At 33.9% G+C, this 22,213-nt stretch overlaps 1 protein-coding gene across 3 annotated transcripts; it reads right to left on the bottom strand.

Moving 5' to 3' along the window:
• Nucleotides 1–303: 303 nt before the first annotated feature.
• P5cr-2 (Pyrroline-5-carboxylate reductase-like 2) lies at nucleotides 304–20,611 on the bottom strand. Of its 3 annotated transcripts, none has more exons than XM_089710285.1 (7): nucleotides 20,454–20,611; nucleotides 11,030–11,113; nucleotides 10,462–10,532; nucleotides 8,039–8,221; nucleotides 6,711–6,923; nucleotides 1,241–1,442; nucleotides 304–451 (listed from the first exon to the last, which is right to left on the bottom strand). In XM_089710285.1, exons 1-7 carry the CDS (start codon nucleotides 20,461–20,463, stop codon nucleotides 372–374), a joined length of 843 nt encoding a protein of 280 aa, XP_089566411.1. In that variant the 5' UTR covers nucleotides 20,464–20,611; the 3' UTR covers nucleotides 304–371. The 3 variants fall into 3 exon arrangements, with proteins under 3 accessions (XP_089566411.1, XP_089566412.1, XP_089566413.1); XM_089710286.1 differs by lacking the exon at nucleotides 20,454–20,611 and adding an exon at nucleotides 14,945–15,015; XM_089710287.1 differs by lacking the exon at nucleotides 20,454–20,611 and adding an exon at nucleotides 11,486–11,562.
• Nucleotides 20,612–22,213: the final 1,602 nt, after the last annotated feature.

Raw genomic sequence — 22,213 nt, 5'->3', positions numbered from 1 at the left:
TACTAATATTATAAATGCGAAAGTTTGTGAGGATGTGTGTGTGTTTGTTGCTCTTTCACGCAAATACTACTAAACCGATTACAATGAAATTTAGTACACATATAGAGGGTATCTTGGATTAACACATAGGATAGGTTTTATCCCGGAAATCCCACGGGAACGTGAACTATGCGGGTGTTCCTTTGAAAACGCGGGCGAAGCCGCGGGCGGAAATCTAGTTTACTTATAATTAACTGTTCGTACCTACTCGTACGAAAGCTTTTTATATTGAAAGTGAAAGTGTGAAAATAAAACGAATTTAAGTAACGGAAAATAAAATTTATTTTATCTACGTCCTCTTAACAATATTTGTGCTTTCAATAACAACGATCTTATTTGTTTAAAGTTTCGTTAACAACTTTGCATCTGTTCGCAGCCGCCATTACTGCTCCAATGATTGCTGATCGGAAACCTGTAAATAAAAAGAAAAATTAAATTAATATAATTGATATTTAATAAGCTTTCGCTTAATAAGCTTCATTTAATAACATCGTTACAATATCTCGTTTCTAATTTTTCTAAATTAGTATAACTATACCAAAAAGGTGAACGACCTATCTATGACTATCATATTATGATAGTACGTAGTAGTAGTAGTAGATATATCTATACATTTTATTTCAGCATAAATATACCATTTCTAAACAAGTCATACTGTAGAAGATTAGAAAAACTCGAGTCAGGGTGCGCTTTTATTATAGTTTGCATTCATGTCCAATTTACATGCGTTTTAAAATTACATAGGAATACGGTGTTCGAGCTTTTGTCTCTATAAAACACATTTTGCTCTAGCAACGCCTGTATACACAACAAATTTAGATACGTTCTCACCTCAATGCTTAAAATTGCATTCAGACATTGCTCCCTGACAATGAGACAAAATTGCAGACATTACTCCCTGCATACATAAAACCGAATAAAAAGTGCAGAACTATTGAAGATCGAGAAATTTGATTTTGAAAGGTCACCACGGTAAGGCGAAGTATGCGAGCTCGAATACGGCATCGTAATCAATGTTTTGTGTGGGTACTCTACTTTTCAAATACTTTAAAATAATTTAATATAATCTGCATTTAATGCTTTAAAGCTAAAAATGACGAAAAAATCAAATAATTCTCTATTCCTTTTTATGTTAAACAGGCAATCGAGCTGATAGTTCACTTGATGGTAAACTAAAATATTTTTTTCTAACAAAACTCACCATTCTGTTCCAGATGATACGTGCCCTCAGCCGTGGACCCCCCAGGGGAAGTGACATTATCCTTCATAGGCGCTGGATGCCCTCCATCCTTCAGCATGGCAGCTGACCCCAGGGTGGTCTGTGTCGCCAGGCGCAAGGCCAGGTCGCGGGGCAGCCCGCAGCGGACACCACCGTCCGCTAGAGATTCTATTAGCATGTAGATCTGAAATGATTTCATATTATAAACTATTTTTCGTAATAATAATAAATTTCATTCCTAATAATCACGGTAAACTAACATAGAATCCATCCTATTAGTCAATAAACTGAGAGATACCTGTGAAATTAAACAATTTGCAGTTGCATTGAAAGAATGATAAAAGGAAGAAAGAAGTCAATTGTTGTAAAATTTGAATGTTATTATGCTCTCAGAAATACGTGGATAAATAAGCGTGCCAAATGTTTCTGGACGATTCGATCCATTGTATTAAAACAGGAAATGCGCAGAAGAGCATTCCAATATTATGTATATTTTGTGTCAATATAAAGTACCTATTAAACGACATTATTTCAATCACAACAAGTATAATTTAGTTTCTACAGGATGTCCCACTGTTACATTACTAAGCTCAAAGGCGGTTATAGTTTTGCATACACTGAGTACGTAAAAAATTCTTATAAAATTCCAGACGCATTTTTTTTCAAATAGATGAATTTTTAAAACTATGTGTACACTGTACACCCATAACAAGTAACCCGCCCAACTTTGCCACCAGCACGTGAGCTATCGTTATGTTTTCATAGACAAAATGCTCACATTAGAAAAGCGGTATGTGCCGGGTACGCGAAGCTAGAGAAGAAAACATGGATTTTCAGGAAGAATTTAGCAAAAAATTTTTGACGTAATTTTGTTGATTAAGTATTTTTTACGTGATCAGTGCATGCAAAGCTACAAGTCCCTTCGCACTTAGTATACCAATAGTGGGACACCCTGTATATACAAACAAGTGTAGAAACAATGCAATTTGCAGTGGTGGCAGGTGTAGAATGGTACGATTGACTTAATAATATCTTCTCATGATTTTTAGAAATTGCAGTGCTTTTGATTATATTATGTAATAAAGGAGCAATACGTTTAAATAAGTTATGGTTCATCATAAGACTTAAAACAAAAAAAAAATATGTAAATTTATTAGAGTATTATGTACAAAACATATCTTGATTCAATTCACTTTTTTGAGGTTTTACATTTTACTGTAAAATTTTTTTTGCTTGATTGATTACTTACACCCCTAGACTGATGAATTCTAAAGTAGGTAATAGCTTAAATGACCGTACTACAACACCGGATTGCAACAAATTTTATTTATTATCATTTATCACCTTTCCTTATCACGTGGAACTTATTGAAACATTTTCATTTTGTTTATCACCAATCCTATCCTATCCTACTATCATAAATGCGAAAGCCTGTCAGGGTGGATGAAATATGTGATATGTTTGAACTCTTTCTCAAAAACGACTGGAAGGATTTGGATGAAGATATATCTTTCGGAGATTCCTCGCGATTAATTTCAACGTCCGCCATGATCGTAAATAATAAAAAGAATCAGTGCGCACAACTGGCGCGGTTGGCTGTCGGGCGGCAAGTGTCGGTCGAACTGACACCCCCCAACCTACCAAACTACTGACTCAAGGAAAATGTCATTGTCACTTGTCATTGTCATAAATTCATTCGTTAAAACTTCAAGTCTTACTATGTCAATATCCAAAATACTCACAACTTTACCAGTAGATGGCGTTATTATCAACTGAATAAATCAATACTCCGACACGGCCATTCTGACAATTAGCGCGTTCTCGCGCGATTTCTAAACCTATTTAGCTCTGGTCACAACTTTTCGTCAAGGCTTGTAACGTAGAACCTACATAAAGCGCGAAGCTTCCCATGTAGAGTCAACACATGAAGCGCGGAGCTTCCCATGTAGAGTCAACACATGAAGCGCGGAGCTTCCCATGTAGAGTCAACACATGAAGCGCGAAGCTTCCAATGTAGATAGAGCAAACACATGAAGCGCGGAGCTTCCCATGTAGAGTCAACACATGAAGCGCGAAGCTTCCAATGTAGATAGAGCAAACACATGAAGCGCGGAGCTTCCAATGTAGATAGAGCAAACACATGAAGCGCGGAGCTTCCAATGTAGATAGAGCAAACACATGAAGCGCGGAGCTTCCAATTTAGATAGAGCCAACACATGAAGCGCGGAGCTTCCAATGTAGATAGAGCCAATACATGAAGCGCGAAGCTTCCAATGTAAAGTCAACACACGAAGCGCGAAGCTTCCAATGTAGATAGAGCCAACACATGAAGCGCGAAGCTTCCAATGTAGATAGAGCCAATACATGAAGCGCGAAGCTTCCAATGTAGATAGAGCAAACACATGAAGCGCGGAGCTTCCCATGTAGAGTCAACACATGAAGCGCGGAGCTTCCCATGTAGAGTCAACACATGAAGCGCGAAGCTTCCAATGTAGATAGAGCAAACACATGAAGCGCGAAGCTTCCAATGTAGATAGAGCAAACACATGAAGCGCGGAGCTTCCCATGTAGAGTCAACACATGAAGCGCGAAGCTTCCAATGTAGATAGAGCAAACACATGAAGCGCGAAGCTTCCAATGTAGATAGAGCAAACACATGAAGCGCGAAGCTTCCAATGTAGATAGAGCAAACACATGAAGCGCGGAGCTTCCCATGTAGAGTCAACACATGAAGCGCGAAGCTTCCAATGTAGATAGAGCAAACACATGAAGCGCGGAGCTTCCCATGTAGAGTCAACACATGAAGCGCGAAGCTTCCAATGTAGATAGAGCAAACACATGAAGCGCGGAGCTTCCAATGTAGATAGAGCAAACACATGAAGCGCGGAGCTTCCAATTTAGATAGAGCCAACACATGAAGCGCGGAGCTTCCAATGTAGATAGAGCCAACACATGAAGCGCGAAGCTTCCAATGTAAAGTCAACACACGAAGCGCGAAGCTTCCAATGTAGATAGAGCCAACACATGAAGCGCGAAGCTTCCAATGTAGATAGAGCCAATACATGAAGCGCGAAGCTTCCAATGTAGATAGAGCCAACACATGAAGCGCGAAGCTTCCAATGTAGATAGAGCCAACACATGAAGCGCGGAGCTTCCAATGTAGGGCCAACACATGAAGCGCGGTGTTTCCGATGTAGGGCCAACACATGAAGCGCAAAGCTTCCAATGTAGTGCCAACACATGAAGCGCGGAGCTTCCAATGTAGGGCCAACACATGAAGCGCGGAGCTTCCGATGTAGGTAGAACCAACACACGAAGCGCGGAGCTTCCAATGTTTAATTTACGCGTGAAGCGCAGGGCTTCCAACGCTAAACTTTCGCATGAAGCGCGGAGCTTCCACTGCTAAATTTACACCATTAGCTCCTCTTAGGAAAGGAAAAAGAAACAAGCGTCTAGAGATGCGATCCTTTATTAGCATTGATCAACAAAATAAATTGTAAAAATTTCTATTAACCAAAACATCCAACAACAAAAATAATGGAAAAATCATCATATCGCAACCGTCGACATAATAAATACAATCGTGTATCTCAACAAATGCCGTTTACTTTGGCGACTAATCATTTTATTTTAACGTAACTCAATATTTAATTATTAATTTTTGAAGCCGATTAGAAAAATAAAACTCACTCTTATTACAAATCATCAAATTGATTAGACATTTCTGGTAAACTCATAGGATATTTACTCAGCTTTTCATGACACACATATTGCGCATGGTATTCGAATTCAGCTCACGAAAATCAATACACAACCTGTCAGAGCCATCCTTCTTCTTCACGAGGATCGCCGGGCTTGAAAATGGTGACGTACTCTCGCTGATAATGTTTTTAGACTGGAGGTCAACTATTATGTCAATCATGGCCTTGCGTTCCGCGGGGGCCAGGCGATAAGGTTGACGCTGCACTATTTTGTTCGGATCTTATAATCTAATTTCCATCTCACCTGTTGTTACGACCGTCTGAGAGTTCCCCTTTACGAAGTTCTCATTAAAATTTTCAATAATAGCACGTAAACGAGCAATATCTTGGATGTCTGTAAGGTAGGTATCGATTGCTTCGATATCGGCACTTTGCAAAGCACAAACGTGCGCACGAAATCGCGAGAAACGTGAACGCCTTTATTTTTAATTATTAAGTTTACCCCGAGTCGCGTAAAAACATCAAAATTTTTTTTTAACATCATCCATCTCTATAGGCAAAGTAATACGGGAAAAAGAATGAGTGAAAGTGGAACCAATACCAGTTAGACGCATAAATAAAAAAAAATATCGTACACCGGTCCTAATGTCAGCGATAGGTTTACGAATGAGCGAGCAGTTAGATCCACTATCTATGACGGCTTGTAATTGAAATCTACCAACAATAATTTTAACAAGCGGCGATTCTGACTAGACACACACAATATATTAACGGACTTTGTATCATTGCTTTTTTTTTTAATTTTTCGTCTCGTTGTTTAGAGAAACACACCTGCTCTGTATGCAGCAATTTGCAACAATAAGTGCACTGAACATTTTTATCGACAGGCGGGGAACATTTTAATTAAAACGTTTCCGAATGTGAAACCTTAGTGTGCGGACGGAATTTACAACTTCGCTTATAGTGCCCCATTTTGCCGCAATTGTGGCACATAACATGGTCATTTGTTTCAATTTAACGCTGCTTAAAGTCACTACAAAAAGAGCTCGAAGTTGAAGGTCGTTTATTATTTTTATTAATTTGAGGGTAGGTAGCAACGTGTCTATCTAATGTTACAAAGTCCGTGGGGGTATTTTTTTTATAAATCTGATCGTACCTGATCGTCAGAGATACCTGACATGACGACTTCGATCTCGTTCGCCTCGCTCACGCTGTCTCCAGTCGATCGATCATCGCCAGCTTGTTGGTGGAGTATTCCACGTAGCCAGTTGGTGGTGTATACTGTATCTGATTCGGCGGATTGGTTCGCCGATTCTCGGAAATATGTCTCGCTCGTAGTAGCAGGGTGTCGGTTAAATACACTGGAGGAATGATGGTCAGATCCCACCGCTGCTTTCGGAGATTCCTCGCGATTAATTTCAACGTCCGCCATGATCGTAAATAATAAAAAGAATCAGTGCGCACAACTGGCGCGGTTGGCTGTCGGGCGGCAAGTGTCGGTCGAACTGACACCCCCCAACCTACCAAACTACTGACTCAAGGAAAATGTCATTGTCACTTGTCATTGTCATAAATTCATTCGTTAAAACTTCAAGTCTTACTATGTCAATATCCAAAATACTCACAACTTTACCAGTAGATGGCGTTATTATCAACTGAATAAATCAATACTCCGACATATCTATACATTGATTTACCTCAGAATAACACATGAGCCATAGAAAAGACACAGCTTGCTAAATAATACTTACATACGCCGGTCCACTGCCACTCAAAGCGGTCACAGCATCCATCTGGTACTCCGGCACCTCATCACAAGTGCCCACAGCCTTGAACAGCTCTGTAGTGACCTTGGCATCATCAGCTGTAGCCCTGGAACCCCTGCTGAAGGCAGCAGCACCTTGCTTGACTAGTGCTGGGGTGTTCGGCATCACTCGTATTACACGGGCTTCGGGGGGGAGGACCTGGAAATATAATGATCACTATTATACTATACTAGCTTTATGTACGCGGCTCACCCGCTTTGGAACTTACTTAGCAAATGATATACCTTCCTCAAGAACCAAACTAATTAAAAAAAAGACGTGTGGCACTCGGGGACTGCCGCGGTAAAGCTATTGCATGCTATGCCTTCAAGCCACACCTCCGCCCGTTGGAGTGGGGAGCGTGAGGTTTTTTCGTTACGGAATTTCTCGATTCGGTCCCCGCGCTCAAGGCCCGCGATAGAAGCTATGCAATAGCTTAAAAAAAACTTCATCAAAATCTGTTGCTAAGTTTTAAAGATTTAAGCACATAATTATACACACAATAATAGATTAAGATTTAAGGACAGATAGCTACAACAACTTTGTTCTATACTATTTGTATGCAGAGATAAGTATTATAATGAAGAGAATGTGAAAAACATTTAAATGAAAATTCTAAATTATTTTTTATTCACTTTGTGTGCCCAGTGCGCTGAGACAAACGTCAAAACGCAAAGGAATAGAATCCGCTATCGATACTATAATTGATTAAGCGTATGATGTTTTGCTAAGGATTTGTTCACCCTACCAACAACGACGATGACCGCGACCAAACGTCATGAGCTTATGTCAATAATTAGCGATAGCAGTTTCTATTCCTTAGCTTTATTCTATTCTCTGACATTTGTCTCGGCCTGCTTGTCCCTTTGTTTTTGAGGTATTAACAACTACACCGCGGTTTTAACCGCATAATCTCGTTAGTAAAGGAAACTAAATAGAAACGATTGATTTTAAAACCGCATTTTGTTACAGAAAAGATATTTTAGGATATTTACTTAAATCTCGATATTTTTATGTAAGAAACAGTTAGTATAGGCAACTGCAATATTTGCAAAATTGTGTTTTCTTTTTATGCTACGAGTATTAAAGAAAAAACACACAAGCAATCTCTAGTATTCCGATTTTTTAACGAAGTGTGTGTATCTGGGCTTTGCGGTTTACCACTGGGAAAAACTATATCTTAGATGGCTTGATTAAAATATATTTTATCTTCTAAATAATAATATCCTACTTTTAATACACATTTAAGTATCCTTATAAAGCTTTATCCTCACCTTTTCAATACTAGCTATCGATACACCCATAGCAACAGAGATGAACAGCTTATTCTTGGAAGCCTGCAGATCCCTGATCTCCTTCAGCGCTGGACCCACTACATCTGGCTTCACAGACACTATGACTACTTCTGATCGCTCGACCACTGGTTTGTTCTCGAAGAGGGCTGTTGCGCCTAGACCCTGGTAAATTGGAGTTGGTATTTAGAATGTGATTGTGAAATAGAATGATTTCGAAAAGTGCTGTTGCTCCTAAACCCTGGATAAAATAGTTTTTTTTTATTGGGAATAGGGAAGCGCACTGAGATGTGGTCTAAGATGGAAAGCGCTTCCCTAGGAGGTATCTACCTGTTCGCTCTACGCTCTAGTTTTTAGTGATAGTAAATTGGAATGAAGAATATAAGAATTTTATTGAAATTACTGTAGGATGTAATGTGAAATTTTATGTTTCAATATAAAAGTAAATTATGAGTAATAAGCCACAGCAATGTTTCCTGAATTGTTAAATTGTAAATGTATTGTTTTTCTGCTGAAACAAGGATTTGAATTTAAATTTTTATTTATTGACTCACGGAAAAGAGCTAATTAATGACAATCTTTATAAATTGACTAGCTGTCCCGGAAAACGATATACTATCTTGATAGATTTAGATGTTGATGTGATGTGTTGATGTCATAGACCTACAAAATCCCATGTCAACCGGTCAAGCCGTTTCGGAGGAGTTTAACTTCAACGACACGAAAACGTTATATACGAGTAATACATAATTAGTTTAGATATTATAAGTGGAATAGTTTTTTCATAAAATATTACTAAAATTGCATAATTTACATGTCTACGTTAGTCCTGTTTCTGACTGAGCTACGGTGACCTTTGTTTCCACGTTTCAAGGTTTACCGAGTTCAATCAATACAGCCAGCCAGCTTTAATATTTGTGATCTTTACAGTTTCTCTTCTTCCTTTTCAAATAGATTATAAGAAATGTATTTAAATAAACTACTTTATTTTATTTATTAAAATAAAATCAGTTCAGCTGTTATTGAGTTTTATTTTCAGTATTTTTTACCTATATTACCTATAATTCGAGGTGAATCTGTAATTTTTGAAGAAATTCGTACAATTAGCGCTTGGCGCTTGGCACTAAATAATGATAGAGTCGAAAAACTACATCAGATATTTCAAATCAAACACATGAAATTATAAGGGAATCTATACTTAATTTTATATAACTGAAGAATTTGTTTGTTTGAAAGCGCTAATCTCAGGAACTACTGGTCCGTTTTGATAGCCCGTTTATTGAGAAAGGCTATACCTATATTATCACGCTAAGACCAACAGGAGCGGAGCAATGCTGGTAAAACCGCGGGGCACAGCTAGTTTATAATAAAAATGTCATATTCGGAACAATATTGTTCGCTTATTGTTCGCATAAAGTCTATGTTACTCCGATATGAAGATATTTATTATTTATACAACCATCACGAATGTAAATAATACTTTATCTAAACACGCTAGAATATCAAATGAGAGCACACAAAGTCAAGGATTTGTGACGCAAAATGATATCTCTGTATCAATAATTGTTTATAATTATACTAAACTAGCTACCCGCGCGGCTCCGCTCCTGTTGGTCATAGCGTGATGATACATAGCCTCTATCCTTCCTCGATGAATGGGCTATCTAACACCGAAAGAATTTTTCAAATCGGACCAGTAGTTCCTGAGATCAGCGCGTTCAAACAAACAAACTCTTCAGCTTTATAATATTAGTATAGATAATGAACGAATTGCGCTACTAAACTAAGGAATAAAATGTGCTAGTTGCTCTACCTTCTACTATTTTAGATAACTTATACATATACAGGGTGTCCCACTATTGGTATACTAAGCGCGAAGGGACTTGTAGTTTTCAACAATTTTCTGCTAAATTTTTCCTGAAAATCCATGTTTTTTTCTCTAGCTTCGCGCAGCCGGCATTTACCGCTTCTCTAATGTGAGCATTTTGTCTATGAAAACATAATATCACGTGCTGGTGGTAAAGTTGCGCGGGTTGCTTGTTTTGGGTGTACACATAAGAGTTTTAAGAATTCATCTATTTGAAAAAAATGGGTCTGGAATTTTATAAGTATTTTTTACGTACTAGTCAGCGTATGCAAAACTATAACCTCCTTTGAGCTTAGTATACCAACAGTGGGACACCCTGTATAATATATTTGATTCACAAAGATTGCCTACTAATATTTTTATCAAATAAGTCTAAGTAGTACAAGCCGTTTCTAATGGCCCGGGTTAAATAAATAAGTTCACCTACTGACTTGCTAGTGAAAAAATAATTAGCGCAATAGACATATTATTTTTTTGTATTTGAAATAAATCGTAACAATATCTCTAATATAATCTATACCTATTTCAATAATAATACCTTAAAAGCCTCAGCACTGGCCAGATCCGCGGGATGTACGCTAGCTGTGATTTCATCTGGTTTTGCTAATCCTGGAATTACAAACGGGGGAATAATTTGATAACAGCAAAATGTCGGATTGAATTCAACGCCATCTAGTGTTTAATGTAGGAAAGCTTTTCTTGTACAGTCTAGTAAATTCAAAAATTCATTCTTGGTGTACTTAAAATACTTAACTATTTGCAAAATATGCATGCTTGTAAAAATGTTTAATATCAAAAGTGTTTGTTGTACATTACTTAGAAATAACCTTGTAAAACTTATAGATTTGTGTAGAAACATACTTTGTTTTCATTTAAATTGTATTTCAAAGAATAGAAATACATTTTGAAATTAAATGTTGCAGCTGAATTAATTTATTCATTACTTCTATCAATTAACAGGAACTAGGGCGGTAGGGCCAAATTCATTATTTACTTAAATGATTAAAAAACTGATACCAATATTTAAAATGTCTAATTCATATGAATAAAATGTAAATTAATATGTTTTTAGTTAATAAAAGATATTTCACTTTCATTCAATTTACCTGCAGATATGAATCCATTGGCCAGCGCAAACGCCAATCTGCCGCCTCCAATAAATCCGATCTTCATGGCTTCTTGTAATGATACTGAAAATAATATGATAATAATTAATTACCTAATTTAAATTGTTGCTATAATAACAGAAATCGGACGTTTTTATCATATAGAGATAATATAGACTGATATAGATAGCTTAACAAATAGCTTGAAATGATTTAATATTTTTGAACAAATTGCTTTTCTTAGATTTTTTACAGAATAAACGTTTCGATTTTAAATTACAATATCATGGAAGTGTTTTCTTTTTATCCCTTTTTTATTATTCAAAAAAAATCGTATTCAAGCCAACAAAAATTTTCCCCTTAAACCTGTAGGTTTTCTACCTTTACCTACTTCTATTCACAGTGTAACAAAAACTTAAAATTCTACATTAAATAAATAAATAATATGAAACTTACTCCAAAATAACTAAATATCTTGCACGATGCTACTCGTATAATGCAAGGTACCTAATACATAAATACTAAAAATCTTCTTCTATTAAGTATTCCCTTATCTAACGACTTTTATCATATTACCTATTACGCGTCTTAGAAAGTAATCTCCTGTGATTATCTTGTAAATAAATCAAATATTATAATAGTAAAAATATTTAGTATAAAATATATTTATAGGTACCTAGTAATAGGACAGATTTTTTATATTCCAATGAATGATAAATTACTTACTAGTGTATTACTTTGCTGTCTCAACTCTTTGTAACTTACCAATTCATATATTTTGACAAGGATTTTGACAATCATAATATTTATTCACTCGCCCAGAATAACAAGATAACCTATGATACCTATGATCTAAAATTTAATTCAAATATACGTAATACGTATATTTTAATTACTTATCACTACATATAGTATAAAACAAAGTCGCTTTCTCTGTCCCTATTTCCCTATGTCCCTTTGTATGATTAAAATTTAAATCTTTAATACTACGCAACGGATTTTGATGCGGTTTTTTTAATAGATAGAGTGATTCAAGAGGAAGGTTTTAGTATATAATTTATTAGGTTTTAGACAAAGCGGGCGAAGCCGCGGGCGGTAAGCTAGTTACATAATAACTTATTTAAGCTTGTAAGTCATATTGCACGCCTCATAAGCGAAGCGTTGAGGTGGGTACTACTGTCACTTCGCGCAAAACATCTGATTTTTCAAACTTAAAATGTCTTTATGTATCATACATTGCACTTGTAAGATAATACATACACACACATATTAAGAAAAAACACTATTTTTAACGTTCATGATATTTTTGATGTCATTTTTGTTATTTAAACTAGTTAAAAAACAGTTTAAAAAAGTTCTGTCTTGGACGTCCGTGTGTCTGTATGTGCGGATCCTTTTTCTTGTTAACACGATAGCGACCGAAATACTTTACTAATCGAGTCTTTTTTTTTCTCTTACGCTTGAGTATGCTCAGGAATAGAACCCTTTCATTTTTCAGGGTCTGATTCGATGTGGTTTAATTGTTATTAAATAAACAAAAATAATAATTAATAAATATTTATTAAAAAAAAATTATGAGGCGTGCACTTTTGGATTTTCCAAATTATTTAAATCTGCAAAAGAGTTGTGTTCACTGTTCAATCCTATGGAGATTTTAATCGATTATCAAAATATAAAATTATGATACTTGCTTTAAACAAACACACACAAACTGTTAAAATTGTTTCTTAAATTTAGGATAAACTTTTGTCAAAATTATAAAATAGCAGTAGTTACACTAAATTCTAAAACTAATATTGCTTACTTATAGATATTTAATTCCAGTCAAGTAGTAGGTATCGGTCAATTAAGGAAAGCTGGCATGTTCACAGTACTCACACTTATGCAATTTCACTTACAGTATGTTCAAAAATAAATGCGACTCTAGTTTCATTTTAGACTTGAATTGTAAAATGGGTGCGTTGTAGATAAATATATGCAAATATAATTATGAAAGCTCTCATAATTTACCTGTAAAATTATAATTTAAAAGTAAATCAATTGATGAAGTTAATTATTTATTCTAATAATAATCAATTGGATAAAAGTATTAATAATTATTCAATTATCAAATAATAATTAAATTTCAGGTCATAAAAACAATACAAATAATACGTGCGCTCACTTTCTAATGGTCTAAAATATAATATACATTACCATAGTAAATTTACTCAGAAAATGCATACAAACAGTGTGATAATCGGATTGTCTGTAATTTATTTTTCCTTTAATTTTTATCACATTCCCCTCCTTTTCTAATAGGTTTCATCCTACTACTATTTTTTTTTTGTTTAAAAAATTATCGACCCCGGTCTAACACACGGATGGTTGTTTTGATAATGATTTAAATAACGGACGTCTTCTGCAGTTGCTGAGCAGTCTTGTCCTGACTTTGGTCGAGTAAAGATATCTAAGAAATATTATATTTGTAGTAAGTACGTAATACCTACCAATACGCGCTAACAAATATGTGTTACATGTTTATTGTATAATTTTCACACTATTGGTTTTAAACTCAAACTCAAACCTTTATACAATTAGACTTCTTCTAGAAGCACTTTTGAATCGTCATAACAGTTTTAACATTTACCACCAATTCAGAAAGCAGTATCTATAGAGAAGAAGAATAATCTATTTAATCATAATCGTAATCTTCTACTTCACTGAAACTTTCATCGCTCGAAGTACTCGCCGTCGGAATTTCTTAATGTTATTATAAATGAGTCAGTGTAATTATCTACTTTTGGTTCTAATTGAATATATTTTTCCTCATGTTCTCGCGTCTTTCTCCAAACGTCACTAAACATATCCAGACTAATAGCATTTGCTTCCTTTCTAAATAATTCTTCCACAGTTTTCAAGTTAAAGTTCACATTTTGTGATGCTACTTTCCCTTTAATAATTATGCCCCATAGTAACTCTATTGGGTTGAGTTCTGGATGGTATGGTGGAAGGCGCAATACACTATGTCCATGATCTTTGAGGATTGCATCAAGTAGGTAAAAATGGTGTATAGTTTGGCTTATTTTTTTAATAATGTGATAACTCTGATTATTAATTAGTAATTTGATTTTTGAAAAAAAAAAATGCCGATTTTAGTCAAAATTTATATTTTTCTAACAAGATCCTTATCATCCAAATTTCCACCTTGGTGAGAAAAATTGACATTTCTAATGAAAATGAACAAAAAATTAAATGATTTTATTAAATACTGTAAAATAGTCTATAATTCTTCCATTTACTGTATCACAAAATTCTTCATAGATTTTTAGATATTCGTACTACACCAATTACATCACCCTGTATTTATAAACAATTGCAAAATATGACACATACATAGGCCGGGAGATACTGACACAAAATTTCGGGTCATTTGTAACAGAATGGCGGTTCTACAGAGTACAGAGGTCTTATTACGCAATGACTAAAAGAAAAATGATGGTCAGAACGCTGGTACATCTTTTATAAGGGCTATCGGTAAATTCTAAAATTTTTGTGTTACAAATAGTTGGACTTTCGCTATTTATCCGACGAGTGTGACTAACGCCCACGCGACTAGTACGCCGGTACCAGCGTTCTGACCATCATTTTTCTTTTTGTCATTGCGTACTAAGACCCCTCTAGACCGCCATCCTGTTACAAAAGACCCGAAATTTTGTGTCAGTATCTCCCGGCCTAACATGTGCAATGTGTAAATGTGTTGACGTTCCAGCTCTTCTTAATATACCTATACCTATAACATCGTAAGTTAACAAACAAAATACGTATCTATACTATATTTTGAGTTCAAATCGAATTTACCAGAAATTTTCATACAAAATAAGAGCACAAATTCGTCAACCAAATTGCGTAAATAATCTATAAATAATAACTTACAGTGTTTGGCACTAGTTCTGATGACGAGTGTCACAAAGTGTGGGTTCGTTTAGACTGAACACTTCAAGAGGTTATCGGCTTATCAGACAATACTATATTCGTTCGATCGATTTTTTGTGTGGACTATTATTAACCGACTTCCAAAAAAACGAGAAGGTTATCAATTCGGCCGGTATAATTTTTTTTTTTTTTTTTTGGATGTATGTACACCGATTACTCCTAGGTTTCTTAACCGATTTACGTGATTCTTTTTTTGTTCGATGCGGGATGGTGTCGAATTGGTCCCATAAAAAATTTATTCGGATAAACCCAGTAGTTTTTTATTTTATGAGCATTTTTGTCTGTACTCGATGACTTCATTGAAATGTAGCAAGTAACTTTGATTCACTTCCCGGTAACCGATTGAGCTGAAATTTTGTATACTTATGTAAATTGGATAGCGATGAAACATTATCACGACATAGAGCTGATTTGATGATGGAATCGGAAGGTGGCCTTAGGAACTCAGTAATATATTGACTCAATTATATCGAGATTGGGCTCGTTTGATTCGTGTTGATAAATACACTAAAAAGTATTAAATAAAAATAACTGCGTTAAAAACAACCGACTTCATAAACAGAAAAGTAAAAAATAAAAAAGATTTGATATTATTAATTACTACATATTATTTAGATGTGCTATTTATTAAATAGGTTTGAAGTCGGTGCCAAACACTAGTATTAAGCCCGTGCACCGACATCAAACCTTTTTAGTAAATAGCACATCTAAATAAGATGTAGTAATTAATAATATCAAATCTTTTTTATTTTTTACTTTTCTGTTTATGAAGTCGGTTGTTTTTAACGCAGTTATTTTAATGTTAGTGATTACATAATATTGTGTTTTTTATATTTTATTTTGCAAGTATGTACTATCACTACCTAGTGTATACAGCTGAACGGTTTGCTTGTTTCGCTATTCGCACTATTACAAGGAACAAATGGACAGATTTAAAAAAAAATTCTCTGTTAGATGCCATGAATGCTTGATACAAAATTGATTATTTTCAACAAATTTTACTTTACAAAATTTTACTTTTATTTTAAACTAGCTTTCCGATCGCGGTTTCGCCCGCTTTGCCTAAAACCCAATAAATTATATACTAAAACCTTCCTCTTCAATAACTCTATCTATTAAAAAAACCGCATCAAAATCCGTTGCGTAGTTTAAAAAATGTATGCATACATAGGGACAGAGAAAGCGACTTCGTTTTATAATATGTAGTGATTTTAATAATAATAATTATTATGCACAAAATAAAAATGACGTTTAAAAAATTACAACTTTATTTCTGCTTAAATTTTTTGCCATTCAAATTTTTTATTTTAATAAGGAAATTAATTCACATTGATCGATCTATAAACATTAATTAGTAAGAAAGTTAGTTACACCGTCATACTCAAAGTAATTAAAATTTGCATTGGAACATTTGTTTTATTTCTATTACCTGTGTAGTTAATTATGTATCGCGTTTTTTATCAAAAATAGTTAGAGAAACTTTTTATACTACACCGCCCACCGTTACAACATAATTTTGAAGAATATAAATTAATTGATAGATATAATCCATACTAATATTATAAATGCGAAAGTAACTCTGTCTGTCTGTCTGTTACTCAATCACGCCTATACTACTGAACCAATTTGCATGAAATTTGGTATGGAGATATTTTGATACCCGAGAAAGGACATAGGCTACCTTTTATTGCGAAATATGTACCACGGGCGAAGCCAGGGCGGACCTCTAGTAATATTATAAATGCGAAAGTGTGTTTATTCGTTTTAATGTGACATGGCCATGGGTAACTTTTGACAGCGGTGAAACGACTCATACTAATGCGAATTTAACATCAGGGGAATCCGCGGGCAAAGAAAAATATATGAATATTGTTTTCAATAAAAATGATGATGATGATATTGTTCATGAAATTAATAATAATTCCATAATTCCAGGGCCCTGGTGAAAGCGCCCAACGACCGGGCGAGTTTATACGTTCGCTAGCTATGCAGATACTGCAGAGCCATTCTGCGCACGCGCGGCCTGTGGATAGAGAGCATAGCGTACGGGATGTGGGTGGGAATAGGTGGGTGGTTGGTAGTACTTTAATCAGTCGTAAAAATTTCCAATTTTAGGAAGATTAGAAAAATGATTTTAACAATTATAGTTAGGGAAATTTCGATTGACAGAAAAATTACGATAAGTCAGGAAAAATTTCTATAAGTCAGGAAAATTTCCATAAGTCGGGAAAATTTTTATAAGCTGGAAAATTTCTATAAACAAGGAAAATTTATATACGTCAGGAAAATTTCGATAAGACAGGAAAATTTCTATCCGTCAGGAAAAATTCTATAAGCCAGGAAAATTTCTATACGTCAGGAAAATTTCTTTGCGTCGGGAAAATTTCTATAAGCCAGCAAAATTTCTATACGTCAGGAAAATTTTTATGCGCCAGGAAAAATTCTATTAGTTAGGAAAATTTCTATACGTGAGGAAAATTTCAATAAGCCAGGAAAATTTCTATCCGTCAGGAAAAATTCTATAAGCCAGGAAAATTTCTATTAACAAGGAAAATTTCTATACGTCAGGAAAATTTATATACGTCAGGAAATTTTATAAAGATAAGGAAAATTTGTATAAGTCAGGAAAATGTTTATTAGCCAGGAAAATTTCTATACGCCAGGAAAAATCTGTCGGGAAAATTTCTATAAGAAAGGAAAATTTCCATAAGTCCAGAAAATTTCTATACGTCAGGAAAAATTATATACGCCAGGAAAATTCTATTAACGAGGAAAATTTCTATACGTCAGGAAAATTTATAAAGATAAGGAAAATTTGTATAAGTCAGTAAAATGTTTATTAGCCAGGAAAATTTCTACACGCCAGGAAAAATCCATAAGTTGGGAAAATTTCTATAAGGAAGGAAAATTTCCATAAGTCCGGAAAATTTCTATACGTCAGGAAAAATTCCATAAGTCGGGAAAATTTCTATAAGAAAGGAAAATTTCCATAAGTTCGGAAAATTTCTATACGTCAGGAAAAAATATATGAGCCAGGAAAATTTTTATACGTCAGGAAAATTTGTATAAATCTGGAAAAATTATATACGCCAGGAAAATTTATTTAAGTCAGGAAAAATTCTATAATCCAGGAAAATTTCTATACGTGAGGAAAATTTCTCTTTGCCGCAAACATTTCTATAAGTCGGGAAAATCATTGTAATTGATTCATTAGCGTTTGCGTGAAAGAGTAACAAACATCCATACATACATACTCACAAACTTTCGCATTTATAATATTAGTATGATGGATATCAAAGTAACCTTGTAGCCAATTCACTGCATGTACCATTAATAATTTTCAATTGCCACTTGTCTCATGCCGGGCAATTATAGATGTAAAACTTTTTATTACGCTTTTTATTTTATTTTATTTTTAGGTTTATGGCATTCAAATGCTTGGTAAATCCCATCGGAAAATCCCTTCCGACTAGGGCCTTTCCGGCCTCCTCCACTCAAGCGACAGCCCAAGCCGAGGTTCGAGATCCCAACAAGGAGGGACGCCCTTGCGCATGTCGCTACCAGAGTGAATCTTCAGTTCACCCACGCGTCCGCATTAAAATGTAGAAGCCCTTCTGGCTAACATTGAGAGACACCACACAAAAAAAATGCTTTGTAAATATGTAATTTACTTACTAAGAATTATTATAGAACTCTTTCTTTATTTAATCAACTTACAAGTTTTTTATTTTCAATTTCGTTATTTTAACTTTATGTTTTTTTATTATTTACTTACTTAAGTGCACGTTTTGATTTTTGTGTAACTTGTAAGTAGTTAATCAAAGTACGAGTTAGTAGGTACTTAAACAACATATTGATTATATGCATTATAATATAGCTTCATAAATATACTAGTAACATATCGTTTACAAGGCCAACGTGATCTTGCGACACTGTTTACTGTACTATAAGTACCTAATTGATTCGTGCATTTCTGTATTATTTATCAATAAATATAAGTAACGTATTGTTCCTAAATATAAATATAAGTAACGTATTGTTCCTTTGGTAATATCATTTGCGCTTTTCTAGGCAATTTAGACTTAAAGAACTTTTCAGTAGATAAAGTTGAAGTAAAACTTGAAAATAAACCATTTAAGGTCTTGTAAGTATAAAATATAATCGTAGCTATATAAAAATTAATTAATTCAACCGAGCACGTCTCTATCTTATCGTTGGTCTTGATTTTTAAATAGTCTCTACTTATATTATTTTATCTTTGATGAAATGCATGCTGCACAAATATGTATATATTTTTTTCTTATTACTGACTCGGCAATCGTTGTTCATACAGTTATAATGTAAATAATAATGTGTACCTACATATTATACCTACATATATAGGAAGTGTCGGTGTCCGATCTATTTCCACAATAAAATCTATCGAAACGGGTAGAACTGTTTTCATGTAATTTGGTTACAAGCACCGTGATATACAAATACAAATACATTAGAAAATTTTATACCAGAGGAAAGTCTTATGATCGATATTGCTGATAAAACATTTTTATAATAAAATGTTCAACACTTAGGTATGTTTTATATGGTAATGACATTATAATATTATATACATATCTATTACAAATATAAACGGTTCGTTATCTAATCTTGACTGTCCATTAGTTAAAGAGTAGGTATGGTCAACGAATGACATGTGAAAATTGCAAATCAACCACTTTTAGTAATAATTACTAAGCTAAGTACATACCTATGTATGAATAAAATTAGTACCTATTTTCTACCCATTTTGCGCTTAACCACAATAACAGATGCCTTTTCCCATAAATGTATTTACCTAGGTATTATGAAAAATGAGGAAGGATAATACAAACAGTGAATACTTAATATAATAATGAATATAGTCTTAAAAACATTTTTCCATAAAACTGCGTCTTCCTCAGTTCAAAGTCATAATTTATCTGCGTGTGCATCGTAGATGCATTAGATCTTTGACCTCACGTCTTATATAAATTATTTCAGATATATTATACTGATTTTAATCAACATTAGGTAAATAAATTCTATTCCATCAAAATATATTATAATCATATTATATTGAAAATAAGAAAGGTATTGCACAAAATCTCTATTTAAATTTGCTCAACGAAGTAAAAACAGTTTTTAAAAAATTCGGAAAATTTGTAAATGCTTTTACATAATAACTAATTAGGTAGTTATATGATTTCAAAATTTGTAAACTAAATGCCATTTTAATAAACCAGTATCTATCGACATAAACCGTATATTATATGAAAAAGCATCTAAAAACAAAGCACATCTAATAATAATTATTATTTAATAATTAATATAATTAATAATTCGATTAGATGTGTTAATTATTAACACATCTAATCGAAATAACTTTCCAATACGATAATATCAAGATACAGATAAAACAAAACATACTCACACTTAATCATTTTGAAAAATATTCACTATCACAGATTAAATATAAAAACTAAAAATTTGTCACTTATTCATAAATTTTTCTTCAATAATATAAATTTTTCACTTATAAATAAATATGTTATAACAATAATGCATTGTTTTAGTGTATACGTGCGTAATCACAGAAACACTGGATGCGTTAACGTCCACTTTACTCCCATAAAATACGATGTCATATTGGTACTGTAGGTAAAACAGTCATACGCGGAAAATTAATATTCATTTAGCTATTTATGCTGTGTAATTGTGATGCTTTATCCTATTAATGTATTGTGGTCATTTTAAAAACAAATTATTTACTTTGAATCGAAGGGTTTTAGACGCATTCGCTTTTATGACGATCGCTTGAATTTTACTTTTCTTTTTTGGAGGAAGCGTCAGCCCTCACCATCATGATAAGAATTTTAAAATGTTATAAATAGATGTTGATCTGTAGACTATAGGTGCCTAGTGCCTACGTTTTAATTCAATTTGTCGCTTAATATAATTATTATATTAACCAATAAAAAACTTTTGCAATAATTTAACTAACAACGAATAATTAATAAGTACTTATTCCCAATGTTTTATTTTAATTAGGAGACTTATTTTATGAAATTTAAAAAAAAAAGTCTGATTTGTATACTGTCTGTATGTAAATAATATGAGTCAGTAATTATAATATAATGTTATCTAGTAAATACGGTCGGTCGTCAGGATGTCGACTTCAAATGGGTTTGGTCATTAGACGATAAATACTTTCAATTTGTTTACAATATTGTTATTGATAAACCGGTGCAAATTCTGAATTTTGCATCGACAAAGGTAGTTAATGAAGTTGATCTACCAGGCGATTAGTTCTAATATAATATGTCGTGAACAACAGATATTTATATCTATATATACTAATATTATAAAGAGGAAAAGTTTGTATGTATGTATGGTTTTCACGCATAAACTACTGGACTGATTTTGATGAAATTTGGCACAGATAATCTTTAGACCCTGAGAAAGAACATAGGCTACCTTTTATTGCGAAATATGTACCACTGGCGAAGCCGGGGCGGACAGCTAGTAGGTAATATCTGAAGACGTTGGTTTCGGTAAATTATAGTATTATATTAATTGTAGCTCTACTTAGCTTTTAACAACTGCGGCAAAAGTTATGCATTTTATAAGTACATAGATGTAGACGTTACGTTACGTACATTCTAGAAAAATGGAAATTCGTAATATATCACTACATAAGTACATAGTAGCATAATATAAAACAAAGTCGCTTTCTTTGTCCCTATGTCCCTTTGTATGCTTAAATCTTTAAAACTACGGATTTTGATGCAGATTTTTTTAATAGATAGATTGATTCAAGAGGAAGGTTTTAGTATACATATAATTTATTCGGTTTTAGACAAAGCGGGCGAAGCCGCGGGCGGTTAATATAATTTAAGAAATTAAATGAGCAATTACATTACCTTGGTACTTACTTACATAGGTAATAATTATATTAATTAGTGATAACTGATAATGTTTGAATATAATTAATTATAGAAGATAGAAGATCTTCTTCTTATATATAAAATTCTCGTGTCACAATGTTAGTCTGCATACTCCTCCGAAACGGGTGGACCGATTCTCATGAAATTTTCTGTGCATATCGGGTAAGTCTGAGAATCGGCCAACATCTATTTTTCATATGTACCACGGGCGAAGCCGGGGCGGACCGCTAGTAATTTATAATATTTT

Source organism: Colias philodice, chromosome 24 (assembly GCF_061535455.1).
Source record: "Colias philodice isolate Cphi_HAF_F1 chromosome 24, ilColPhil1 Martin Lab GWU primary, whole genome shotgun sequence".
NCBI lineage: Eukaryota > Metazoa > Arthropoda > Insecta > Lepidoptera > Pieridae > Colias > Colias philodice.
The sequence above is the reverse complement of the archived record's forward strand: the minus strand, read 5'-3'. Positions and strand labels throughout refer to the sequence as shown.